Source organism: Mixophyes fleayi, chromosome 6 (genome assembly GCF_038048845.1).
Source record: "Mixophyes fleayi isolate aMixFle1 chromosome 6, aMixFle1.hap1, whole genome shotgun sequence".
NCBI classification, from domain to species: domain Eukaryota; kingdom Metazoa; phylum Chordata; class Amphibia; order Anura; family Limnodynastidae; genus Mixophyes; species Mixophyes fleayi.
Genome location: NC_134407.1, coordinates 177,308,764 through 177,321,982, shown reverse-complemented (window position 1 = coordinate 177,321,982; position 13,219 = coordinate 177,308,764). Strand labels below are relative to the sequence as shown.

The following is a 13,219-nucleotide window of genomic DNA, read 5'->3' as shown; positions in this document are numbered from 1 at the left end:
GGGGCTCCATAGGCACGGCTCTTAATGAGAATAAATAATCCTGCAAAAGAAAAAAACCTGCAAAAAAAACCTACAATGGTCACTGAGCAAGTACATCTATCTATCTCTATCTCTATATATCTATATCTGTATCTGTATACATCTATATATCTATATCTATATCTATATCTAGGGGCCCCGGTGCACTGCTTTGCCCGGGGGCCCATAATGTTGTTAAGATGGCCCTGGCTGCAGAGGGGGCAGCGTGACAGCAGAGGGGGACAGCAGGCAGCAGAGGGGGACAGCATGACAGAGGCCAGCAGAGGGGGGTAGCGTGACAGAGGGCTGCAGAGGGGGGCAGCAGAGGGGGGCAGCGTGACAGAGGGCTGCAGAGGGGGGGCAGCTTGACAGAGGGCTGCAGAGGGGGGCAGCGTGACAGAGGGCTGCAGAGGGGGGCAGCGTGACAGAGGGCTGCAGAGGGGGCAGCGTGCCTGGGGGCTGCAGAGGGGCAGCGTGCCTGGGGGCTGCAGAGGGGGCAGAGTGTCTGGATACAGAGGGGGCATTTTTGCATACAACTAAATAAGTATTTCTGTCCTGACCTAAATACTTATTACAATTTTTTAACCCAACTGCTTCTAACACAGGACTGCTCAGTAATTATTTTGGAGGGGTGCCTTGAAAAAATTTAGAGACGCTAAGGGTGCCGCGAACTGCAAAAGTTTGGGAACCACTGCCCTAGACTATACTTTATTTAGGGATTACTTGCATCACCTTCAGTTTGGAGAATGACACAAGTGTTTTAAAATCAGAAATATGTAAATGTATTTAATTCCCATATATATATTTGCATCGATCACAGACAAAAACAGATAACATTTACTACAGATTAAAAAACCTTTTCACCACAACCCTCTTATCGACATAATGCTAATCTCTCTAGGAGCACACACACAGAACTGGTTTATACAATTTCATGTGTTGCTTTTGCTAGTAGTCTGCAACTTTATTACACCAATCACAGTCCGCTGCACGTCATCCAATAAAGACACCCCCTGCAGGATTTTACAGACAGGATCTTCATCTGTAGACCAGACTAGAGCCAGAATTCTTCCTAGGGCCTGATTACCGTTTGAATATTGTTTTGTGATGTATGTTTTCATATCTACAAACATCTTAGAGGCTTGGAGGCTTCAATGTCTCACGTCAGTTCCCTCAGGCTGTAGGTACACCTTTCGTCTGACATCATTTATCTTCTTGAGATACTACTGTATTTCTTATAAATATTAAAAAGAGATGACGCAAAAAAGCATGAAGCGCTTCCAGTATTCCATTATAACAGTTTTCCCCACTGTATGGGTGACTTCGTCTTTACATAGAAAGACAATATTTCTTAAAATAAACTAGGCCTTAAAAATAATGTCACAATGCTCATTCAAACCACGATTTTTTCACAATGCTTTCAGGTTTTTCTATTAAAATGGAAGATCTCTAACGAAGAGTTTTGAATGAATTCCAGAATCCTGAACACTGTGTTGGAGGCTGCCATCAAGGTGTTTAAAAACTGTTTGTTGAAGATAGTCATGCTATGGTGTTGTCTTGCGTTAGATTTTATTGCATGACTGTTATTTTTAAAAAGTGATCCAACCAACGTTTCCTGAAAAACACTTCTTATGATGGCTTTTGAAGATATCATCTTATAAAGAGACCTTCAATGGAATCGTTCCATATATTCACTTACAGATGAGAAGAATCTTTTAAGGAGATAAGATACATTTTTTTTTAAATGACCATAAAATGAACACCAAGTAAGTTAGGTGTGTTGGTCTTTCCAAAATGTAAGTGGACTGAACTCGTAGGTGAACAGTAAGGATCAGACATGGTCACAAAATTGGCCATAGGCTATCCAAGCCTTCTGCTAGTATGTTAACAACAGTTCTGGGACTTAATCACAGTGCTTAGTTATGTCAGCAGCTAAAACCTACGTTTGTAGTTTGTTGGTGTTGCTCTTGTACACAACAAGTGTGACCAGGAAAGGAATTATACAGATAGGCACAAAAATTAATGCCAACAACACATGTTCTGGAGGGTCCAAGATTTCTTCAGACAAAAGAGTGCAATTCGCAAAATAATGTTTGTGAATTGACAAGAAAATGTCATGTGTCAGTACATTTGGATAGGGAAAATCATAACCATCAGTTGCGTCTTCTATGCATATTTGTAATTTGTCGTAGAAACTAAGACAGAAAAAATAGAGTACATAGACTGATTAATTCAAATGTACAAACATTTATTGGCATGCTTTATATTATAACACTTTTTTCACTTTTTGGCGGTCATTTAGAGCTGGACGATTTGTGTGAATATCACAAGCGTAAACTATGTTGTGCAGTTAAGTATTTATTTTGAGTTGCATATAGCTAAGCTTAGCTTAGCAAATGTGCAATTCAAAATAAACACCTAAATAACTCCACATGGAAGTACATTTAAAGCGTATCATGCAGCGGCATACTTGAGACACTATTCATCATCATCATCAACTTGATGATGAAGTTTTGTTTTTATAGTAAAAACAAAGGTTTTAAATACTTAAAAAAAAAAAAATGGCATGCCTCCCCCACAAAAGTGATACAAGTGATCATAGCCTGGGCTGGTTTTGGTACTTGCAGGGGGATTAACAGCTTGTGGTCCATCCGCAAAAGCCATAGTTCATTTATTGAAAAAAGTCATTATAAATTCTGAATTCTATAATTTTACTATTTATAGCTTCAATATCAACTATAGGGGGTTGGTAAGTTGAGAATGTAAGCTGGGAAACAAAAATAGCACGGGTGTTTGGAAGCACCCAAGAGTGATTTCAGCATGGGACTGTTTTTTTCTGGGGGTGAAGAGGGCTGCATTTTTTTGGTGTGTCTCTTTCCCTAGGTAATTCAACTGCATGCTGAACAGACTGGGGCTCTGTGACAGTATAATAGTATAACCCTGCGCTGCAGGATTTCCTCATATAGTGCCAACAGCCCAGGCTGGCATAGCCTAGTGTTACTTTTGCAGGGGTACCCAATGCTAAAATTGCCAACACTAGCCTATTGTTTGAGGCATAGTACCACTTTCTTTAGGTGGGGGTGGGGACACACTGTTTTTTATTTATATATATATTTACAAGCTTTTTTACACTGCAAAGGTCCATGCTGATGACCATCATCATCAGCATAGATCTTTGCTCCAAGGGTGGAGCACCCGCAGTACGCCTGACAGACGTATCTATGGCTTTTCCACCTCTAAGTAGAGAACAAGTACGTAAACATGCCTCTACTGTACTTGCCCAATGTTTACATGCACCCTCCCTCCTCATTCCAGCTCTCCAAATGCTAGGAGGCGCAGGGATATGCAAAAAATGCAATATGAACACAGGGATATGCACTTTTCATGTGCATGCGCAATACAAAAAAAGTGTATTTTACACGTAAAAACAGAGCCCAACTCTAAATTACCCCATATATACAGTATATGTGATAGATGTAGAAATATGACAGATATACATATGAGAAAATAGATATGAGTTACATAGACATGTAACATGGATTAGAAAGAGTGTAGATGAGATAGATATGAGAGAGAGAGATATAGTTATGACATAGAAAAAAAGAACTGAAATAGGGAAATACACTACATGGGTAAAAGTATGTGGGCACCCAAACATCACATCTATATGTGCTTGTTGAACATCTCATTCCAAAACCATGGGCATTAATATGGAGTTGGTCCCCCTTTTGCTGCTATAACGGCCTCCACTCTTCTGGGAAGGCTTTCTACTAGATTTTGAAACATGGCTGCAGGGATTCACATCCACAATAGCATTAGTGTGGTCATGTGCTGATGCTAGGCAATAAGTCCTGGCTAGCAGTCAGTGTTCCAATTCATCTTAATGTTATCAATCTGGTTGAGGTCAGGACTCTGTATATGCCAGTCAAGTTCTTCCACACCAAGCTCTGGAAACCATTTTTTGATGGACTTTGCTTTGTGCATGGGAGCATTGTCATGCTGAAACAACAAAGGGCCTTCCCCAAACTATTGCCACAAAATTGGAAGCACACAATTCTCTACAGTGTCATTGTATGCTATAGCATTAAGATTTCCCTTCACTGGAACTAAGGGGTCCAGGCCAAACCATGATAAACAGCCCCAGACCTTTATTCCTCTGAACCTTACAGTTGGTAGTACACATTCAGGTAGGGAGCATTCTCCTGGCATCTTGCAAATTTTGATTTGGAAGATGCCAGGAGAATGCTCCCTGTTCAGACTATTATTTGGTGAAGTTTGATTTGTCATTCCAGAGAATGAGTTTTCACCACTCCAGAGTCCAACTGCAGTGTATTTTCCACCACTCCAGTCAACATTTGTCATTGTACATGTTGATTTAAGGCCTGTGTGCAGCTGCTTGGCCATAGAAACCCATGAAGCTCCTGATGAACAGTTCTTGTGCTCAGGTTGCATCCAAACTCAGTTTGGAACTCAGTAGTGGGTGTGTTCCTAGATTTTTTAACTTCACAATAACAGAACTTACAGTTGACTGGGCAGAAATTTGACAAACTGATTTGTTGGAAAAGTGACATCTGATAACAGTGCCATGTTTTATGTACCAGGTAGCAATGGGTGTGGCTAAAATGGGCAAACACACTAATCAGAAGCGGTGTCCACATACGTTTGGCCATGTACAATAAATAATTGATAGATAGCTATTAGCTAGATATGATATAGAGATATAGGGTTAAGATGTGTAAATAAATAGATACAAGATAGATGTAAGGCCCTGCTGGGTTTTTCAACCCAAGACCTTTGTGCTTCAGAGGCTGCTCCTTAGCCTTTTTGGTATTGGATACAGATGCAGTGGTATGTCTCTCCCTTCTGTGTCTATCTTTTCCACCCTAGCATGACCAGCTGCAAGGGGTTCCCAGCAGTCTCAAGTCTTGACATATGTATAATATTGCTTTATTAGAAAAGTATACAAATTTCCCACATGTAATATGTATGAGTATCAGTAATCCCCATAAGGACAGCCCAAAGAACATCATGCTTGTCTTAACTTGCCAATAGAAGAACAGAGAATGGACCAAAAGTGTGAGCATGCTTCGTTTTGTGCACATTCTACATTGTTGCATTGGTGCATAGGAACATACTACTAGTGGATATAGAAATCCCTGCAACCTAAGTACATAATCTGAATTTTCATTTGATTGAAGGTAATACCTGATGACGTCATCCCATTCGCACCAGTGCTCTGGATTCATTTTCGACATTGAGCTATGAAAGTGGTGCGTGCAATTGTCAACCTCATAATAGTAGTAGTGCACTACAGAAAAAACACAAAAAACATAATTAAACAGACTCTTTCCTGAGCAGAAGCTTTCTGTCCCTTCCTGACCAAAACCAGTCCTAGCTTCTGCTAGGACTAATACTAGGGTTACTGGAGAGATACTTGGGTCTATCAATAAGACAGAAGCTCTTCTTTCTCCAGGGAGACCCTGGTGATATTGTCATGGGGGTTACAGTCTGTCCAAGAAGTTGGCCTCTAACACATGCACACAATGTTCTATGATAGAACACTGTACATGTTAACCATGAGTCCAGATTCATTCAATGAAAAGCAAGTGGTAAATACTGGACTAGACAAATGTTTTCCTGATCATGTCATGTTAACATGTCTAAATAACAGGGGAGAGCTGATAAGGGGGTGTTTGCTGCCAATAATTATATTATCCTTTCATTTTACCTAATTTCTGTGATGGTGTTAATACACCTGCCTGCCATTCAGTACAGAGACCACTGTTTATTTTTTCTTCTCCACAATCCCTGTATCTCTTTCCAGTGCTTCCCCGTCAATCTTACTGAAGTTTTATTTTCCTCTCACAATGCAATAGCTTGGGGGTTAACCTAGTGGCAAGAGATATAGGTGAAACTACCGCACACGGGGTGTGTCCATAGGACGCGGCCAGGTGCGCAAAGGAACGAAAATATTGCAGAATAATAGCAAAACAGGAGTAGGCAAAACTATTTCATTTGCGATAGCTTAGTGGGGAAGCTAAGATAAGTCTACATGTCCTCTATGCTGGGCACAATTAACCAAACAAATGTTTTAAGGCTACAGTTCCTTTAATTGAAGTTAAATACAGTTTTGACAATCATTACTTATAACCTACAGTAGGTGCAGAATGAAGCAGTAATCTATGATCACATTTCTTATGCTCACCAAGCAGAGTTGCATTTATTGGGATGGACACGTTGACTGGAGACTGTGTGACGTTCTGTGGTACTGTCATTAAGCTGGAAGCTGTTGGAACAATCCTTAATTAAAATATGTACATAACTTTACATTTGCAGATTCGATAATCATATTTTAGACATAAATCCAAATGCCAAAAGAGCTTCCTCACCCAGACATCACTTGGCCTGACAGGCATGTGTCTAAATCTCTCCCAGATTTGACCATACATGTACACAGACATGTGTGACTATATCTGAACGATCCGACCATTCAGCACTGGGGTCAAATGACAAGATCATGGAGTGCACATTTTACGCAGTCAGATAATGACCGCATACAAGGCCAGATGCAGTGATCATCCAACTGGATTTACCAGCCATTTCAGTCAACATGTGAACAATCCTGTTCAGATGATCTGGATCAGCAGTCTTTTTGAGCTCATTCATGCATTTTTTAAAATGACCTAAATTGGTTGTCAAAATGACAGCATGTATGTGCACCTTAATACTAAATTCAGTCGTTGCCTGCAAACAAAATATCACTTTTTAACACCAAACACCAAGCTTAAGTGACAAACAAGACTATTGAACATGATATGTTGGAGCTCTACAAATAAAGGATAATAACTGTTTTATGGTTTATAATTACTAATTTTTAGGTCTACAATTTATCAAACAATAAAATAACACTGTAGCATTAATAATGCAATTAGGCATAACGTATGAAACCACAATTTAAAGACAAGTATCCTCTGCCCCCGTATTGCCTGAACCAAAATATACTTATTTTCCATCTTTTCTACATAGTACCATATGGTTACATGACTGTCTTTTTTTTTTTTTACAAAATGAGGCCCATCTTGGTAAACGCTGAGTCAGTTGGACTGTAGGACCATTTCACATGTATTGTGTGCAGTTCTTCTTTCTCTGTATTTTGGATGCAATTCTCACTATCTATTCTTATTCTTTGGGCAATGTGGGTTAATATGTCTAGATTGCTCTCCATATGATTTTACATAGATGCACCTGCCCAGCAGCAAAGTGTCTCTGGTAAGTATTTACACATTTTACAAAGAAGCGCAGACACACAGACAAAAGGCAGCACTCTGCTTACTTCAATTTTTTGTTTTCAGTATTTTTTAATACATATAATACTAATAATGTATTACTTATATTTATACAAAGGCTGAAACAGGGCTGATATACAGATTGTATAGGGGCTACATTGATTGGTGAGGTTATGAGGCAACACAGATTGTCTTGATTTAAGGTATTATAATATGGCGTTAAATAAACTTTTGCAATGCTTTTTTGAATGGACTATACAGGTATATATATATATATATATATATATATATATATATATTATACCCAGTAGCCACTTTATGTACTGGGTAGGACCCCACCGCCCGCCACATTTGCTCCCAGAAAATCCTCAATTGTTTGTGGGATGAATTCAACAATTCAAACATTCCTTAGAGATTCTGATCCATGTTGACATGATAGCATTACACAGTGGATGCAGATTTGTCGGCTGCACATTCATGCTGCAAATATCCGGTTCCCCAAAAGTGCTCTATTGGATTGAGAGGCCGCTCGAGGCCGCTGGAGTACACTGAACTCATTGTCATATACGTGTAAACAGCTTGAGTGTACGTATGCTCTGAGACATGGCATGTTATCCCGCTGGAAGTAGCTATTACAAAATGGGTATACTGTGGCCATAAAGGGATGCACATAATAAGCAACAATATCAACGTAGGCTATGTCATTTAAACGATGCTCATAAGGTTGGATGGATCCAAGGATTCATGTTGTGTACACCAAATTTGGTCCATACTATATGCATTTTGCAACAGAAAATCGACAGACGTCAGGTCAGGCGACATTTCTCGATCTTTACCTGTCCAGTTTTGGTGGGGTGTGGTTGGTTTTCTCGGCTGTGATAATCCCGGCACACCTTACAGCAACATTAAAATAGTGAAGACTATAAGAGCGACAAGCACAAAATGTAGACTTACCATCTAACAGACGGTCACTATTTCGCTCACCCTGAATGACCGGCACATGTAATATGCGACTTTCACAAATCTCTCCAGGAACAACTTAATGGCCAGAGTGAAAATGCCGGTTTGTAAAGCGGCAATGTCCGGACCCACCGCCTGTATAATGTAATCCTGGCGGCCCTTCAGTCACATTTCTTCCCCAATCTGGTGTTTGGTCTGAATAACAACTAAGCCTATTGACTAATTTTGTATGAGTTGCTGCCACAAGAACCTATAATCAAGGAATTTGGTTGTAACTGGGAAGGTTCTTGGTATGTCACCCTCTCTCTTCTGTTCTACTCGATGTGCCCTTTGATTTTGAGGGGTATCAATTTATTCTTGTAGGTTCTAGTCCTTAGTTAAAGTAGTACAGAGGTAATTAAAGAGATTAGGGTCCTTATCACTTTCTGATATTCCAATAAAACTTCAAAAAGTAATGTTGGTGATCCTGTAGGGACTTTGTCTAGGCTTCAATAGTGTTTTATAAGCACAAAATGGTGTCTTTTACATCGATGGCGCTTTGTTCCAATGAAGCAATTCACAAAGTATTGGATATAATATTAAGACAGAACTGAAGGATGCCTGCAGCTATTCTAGGGTTTTTTTTCAATCAGGGGCATTAGAATTAATGAGATTTTCTTTAGTTGCTTCAGTGGCTATAGCTGAGATGGATGAAGCAGGAGATGTGTTGAGGCAATCATTTGAGTTAAAGGATTCATTAAAATATAAGGGCAGGGAGGGAGAAATAGGTGTAATTTTACATTTCAGAAATAAAAAAGGGAGGGAAGAAGGACACACAGGGTAATCACTTTGGCGGAAGATGTGAGGTGAAGGATAAGGGGCTAGCTGGTACAACAGATAGGGGGAACAGGACTGTAAAAGCAAATGACAGATGATCATTTAACTGGTGAACCTGAAGACTGCAATATTTGTTGTACTTGCTGGCAGACTTCGATGGATGATAGAGAGAGTTGACAGAAGGGGTTAAAATTCAAAAATAATGAAGAAAGAGAGGAGATATATGGGAAAAGTGGGAGTAGAGGGCGAACAAAAAAAAACAAGTTGGACACAGAGAAGAATAAGAGGTATTTATTGTCAGGTTTGCGACCCCATGGACACCAACAGTGCTGTCAGTCAGCAGGTCTGGAGTGTACGTGTAGTAGAACTCAAGTTGCAAGGAACAGGTCATAGGGCTCCGGAATCAGGTGTTGAGACTCCTCTTTAAGCAGGTCAGGCAGGCTAGAGTCACCTCAAATGACAGCTTGTGGTACAGTATGCCATGGGAAAGGGGGATGTCTGTTCACTGAGATAAGGTAGCAGATCTCAGTAGGAGAAGCAGGGTTGAGAAAGGGGAGCCCAGAATGTTCAAGAGCTGGAGGGCCCAGGAAGAGCAGGATGGCACTTGTATATGTTTAGTGTGGGTTGAGGAATCTGTGTGTATGTCGACACCAGGACTCACACTTAATTCTTCTTCATTCATCCATCTCCCATATTCCCCTTCTTCTTATGCTCCTCAAATGTCCCCTAGACTTCTGTGTTTGTCGCCTCTTTATCCCTTTATCCCCCTTCTTCTGTCCGTTTTAATCTTCTCCACTGTTTCCTATCACCAAGAATACTGTGTTTTAAGTGGCAGGTAGGGGAAGATGCCGTTGTGTAGTGAGGAAGGGGAAGACTTATGGAAGCTGGATCAGCTGAGAATGCAGGTAAACAGTATGCGCAGACCCTTGGAGAAATGTGAAAGAGCACTGATCAGCTCTACTAAGAGTGATTAATTTTAGCGATGAAATTGATCAGCCACGGTATTAATATGACTGTGGTCAGGTCATCCACCTACTCCCAAACATGTTCTTGGCTGGCCAATTGGTTCGCTGAAATCAAAAGATGGCTGTGGAAGAGAGTCGAGGCAGGAGCAGATCTAAGGTGGATCTTCTTGGATGCTTCGCCCATTGGAAATTTTTGAACTTAAGATGTTTGACATTGTGTTAACATTTGCTCTGCAGCTAAGTGTAAGCTACTTTTCTGCTATCAGCCATGTTTTGCTATCAGTCAACGCACATGATCTGCCAGGCCATGACCCAATGTCTTATTATTGTTGCAAGCAAACAAACAAACCTAATCGTTACGATACGGGATGATAATTAACAGGGGGGATATGCAGCCAATCATGAATAGGTCCCATAATCAATTCATGGTCATGTGATCATTTATTTGATTTGCAGCTAAGTGCATGATATTGTTATCTGCTACCAGCCATTTCCTACAAAATATCACAAGAAAAGGCTGACTGTAGAGTCCTTCATTGGGATTAACAGCTGGAAGTGTGCTGTTTGTGGGAAAATAATTCCCCCCACGATCATGTTATCAGATATCTTATGTTCTGATAAAATGTTGAATGTGTGTATATCGATCAATCTATCTATCTATATATGGTGGCTAAGTGGTTTGCACTTCTGCCTTACAGCACTGGGGTCATGAGTTCAATTCCCGACCATGGCCTTATCTGTGAGGAGTTGGTATGTTCTCCCCGTGTTTGCGTGGGTTTCCTCCGGGTGCTCCGGTTTCCTCCCACACTCCAAAAACATACTGGTAGGTTAATTGGTTGCTAACAAAAATTGACCCTAGTCTGTGTTGTCTGTTTGTGTGTCTGTGTGTGTTAGGGAATTTAGACTGTAAGCTCCAATGGGGCAGGGACTGATGTGAGTGAGTTCTCTGTACAGCGCTGTGGAATTAGTGGCGCTATATAAATAAATGATGATGATGATGATACAGTGTGTGTGTGTGTCTATATATATATATATATATATATATATATATATATATATATATATATTTACATTCAGTGGTCTTTCAAATCTCTAAGAGTCATGTTAGACCAAAACAGTAAGTTTAATGTTTATAGTATGTTTTACTCCCCTGGTGATCAGCAGTTCCACAACTCCTTTGACTTATTTGTAAAGTAATACTTCAACACATTTCCCCTGTACCTCCCAGCCTTCATTTTTTACAGCATGACCTTGTATTGACACCTCTTTTACCGAGCTCCGCTTCCTTCCTGCACTGTGCTTTGTCCATTAATGTATGTGAATGTTCCTGTCACCTCCCTTCGTTTTATCACTGCAAGCTGGGTATATTACGATAATTCAGCCTTTCCTCTCTCTAACTTCCTCCACCTCCTAAATTCCTCATCTCTTTACGTTTGCAATTACAGAATCCATTTTTCACAAAGAACCCCAAGACTAAGTTTTGCATAAGGGCATACAGAGACTATGCCAAATAAAAAGCACCAAGATTTCTTGCAGGCACTCCCCTCCCCTTTCCTTTGGCAGGAGAGCAAAGGAAGGTCGAACCCACAAGGGGATGACCAAATCAGCCAATACACTGTAGAGACCTCTGGAGTTCAGCATATGAAACACATTAAAAAGAACATAGTCTGTAACATAATGCAAACAATCAAGGTGTTTTGTATTATCTGTTTTACCGGCACAATATGGGAAGTAGATACAAGTAGGAACAGATCACATAACAATTATATGTAGTTTTCACATTCTGGCTACTCTTTTAATACAGCACAAAAGTTTATGTTAGATGACAAACAACATACACATATAAAATCTAATTCCACATTAACACACACATATGAAACATGGTTCTATAAATTAATTTGGTACCCCTTCTAAACTGAATGATTCCACCCAGGTACACTATTTTTCTGCAATAGGAGGGACTCTATAATTAAATCAGGACTCCAGAAAGGAGGATCCAAATAGCAGAGCAGATCAAGGTATCAAGAGACTCTTCTTCGCTGCATCATTCCATTGCTTCAGACTGCTCAGTTCCCCTTTACTCTGACATCTACATCCCAGATTATCACTGCACTCCTATGGCAAACTAGGCAATAACAATATAACAGTACTTTAACATTAGTGTACTTAACATTGGTAACCCGGTTACTTAGCATGTAGTGTACAGATGCAACAATACAAAGTCTCTAACCATGGCAGGAAAAATGATGGACTGGTTAACCAATATTGGTAGGTTTGCAGTCCAATCTGTGTCCCAAGTCCCAATAAATGAGCAAATAATACAGCAGTTGATATTGGATACCAAGCACCAAAAAGACGATCCTGTTGGCTTTAGTAATATAAGTAAAGCAGTTAGTTCAATTCGGTAAACAGTGTCTCAAGCAAGCACACATGACACTGAAACAAGTTGTCATTACCCGAAGGTGGCCACCTGACTAGTAGGTTGCTTCTTTTCATGAGATAAAGTGTTAAAAGATTGCAAACAGTCCCCCATCTGGAAATGAGGATGACTGCTGATGTGTTCTGTCTGGTTTAACCTGACTTTTCTCAAGGCTATAGTCTACTCCATGAAGTTAGTTTAAATAGAACTGGCAGGGTACACATCCTCTACTATGCCACATTATTAGTTAAAAACACCATGTGAGTATATTTCAGGGCAACACACATGAATATCCAGTAAGCAGTGAAGAAACCCGAACAAGATTTTTTTTTCATACCCACACATTATCTTCCATGCGAACCTAAGCTAGGTCGGTAAAGACTCTAATTCACTCCCTTCTACTGGGTGGTCGAATGCTACATCTACCTCCTGGTCGTAGTGCTCATCTCTTGCTAAGTTATTATCTCCATGTAAGTATAAATCCCATTTTCAAAATGTCAGTACCAGCAGTCTTAGACATCACTCGCCAGCCTCAAACACTCAGTCGACTGATTGCTAGCTTTCCCAATTACAATCCTTAACAGAGCCAAGCTGGGCATAGCCTCAGGCTACAGATGACGTAACACATCTCTCAGGTGTTACCACTAACCTCCAGTGCTGATGACAAATGCAGGGAATCACCAATCAACTAGCAACTATAAGAACTTGTGCACTGCACTCCTCAGTGCCTGAGTATTAATTTAGTCTAACATCGA

General features: G+C 40.3%; 1 protein-coding gene across 1 annotated transcript in view; it reads right to left on the bottom strand.

Annotated features, from left to right (window-relative positions):
• Window positions 1-776: 776 nt before the first annotated feature.
• RAMP2 (receptor activity modifying protein 2) overlaps window positions 777-13,219 on the bottom strand; it is a 40,644-nt gene continuing 28,201 nt past the window's right edge. Inside the window, exons 2-4 of the mRNA XM_075177396.1 lie at window positions 6,224-6,304; window positions 5,224-5,326; window positions 777-2,213 (exon numbers count right to left, since the gene is read on the bottom strand). Coding sequence (XP_075033497.1) covers window positions 1,958-2,213; window positions 5,224-5,326; window positions 6,224-6,304 — 440 coding nt within the window. The 3' untranslated portion in view covers window positions 777-1,957. The remainder of the gene's footprint in view (window positions 2,214-5,223; window positions 5,327-6,223; window positions 6,305-13,219) is intronic.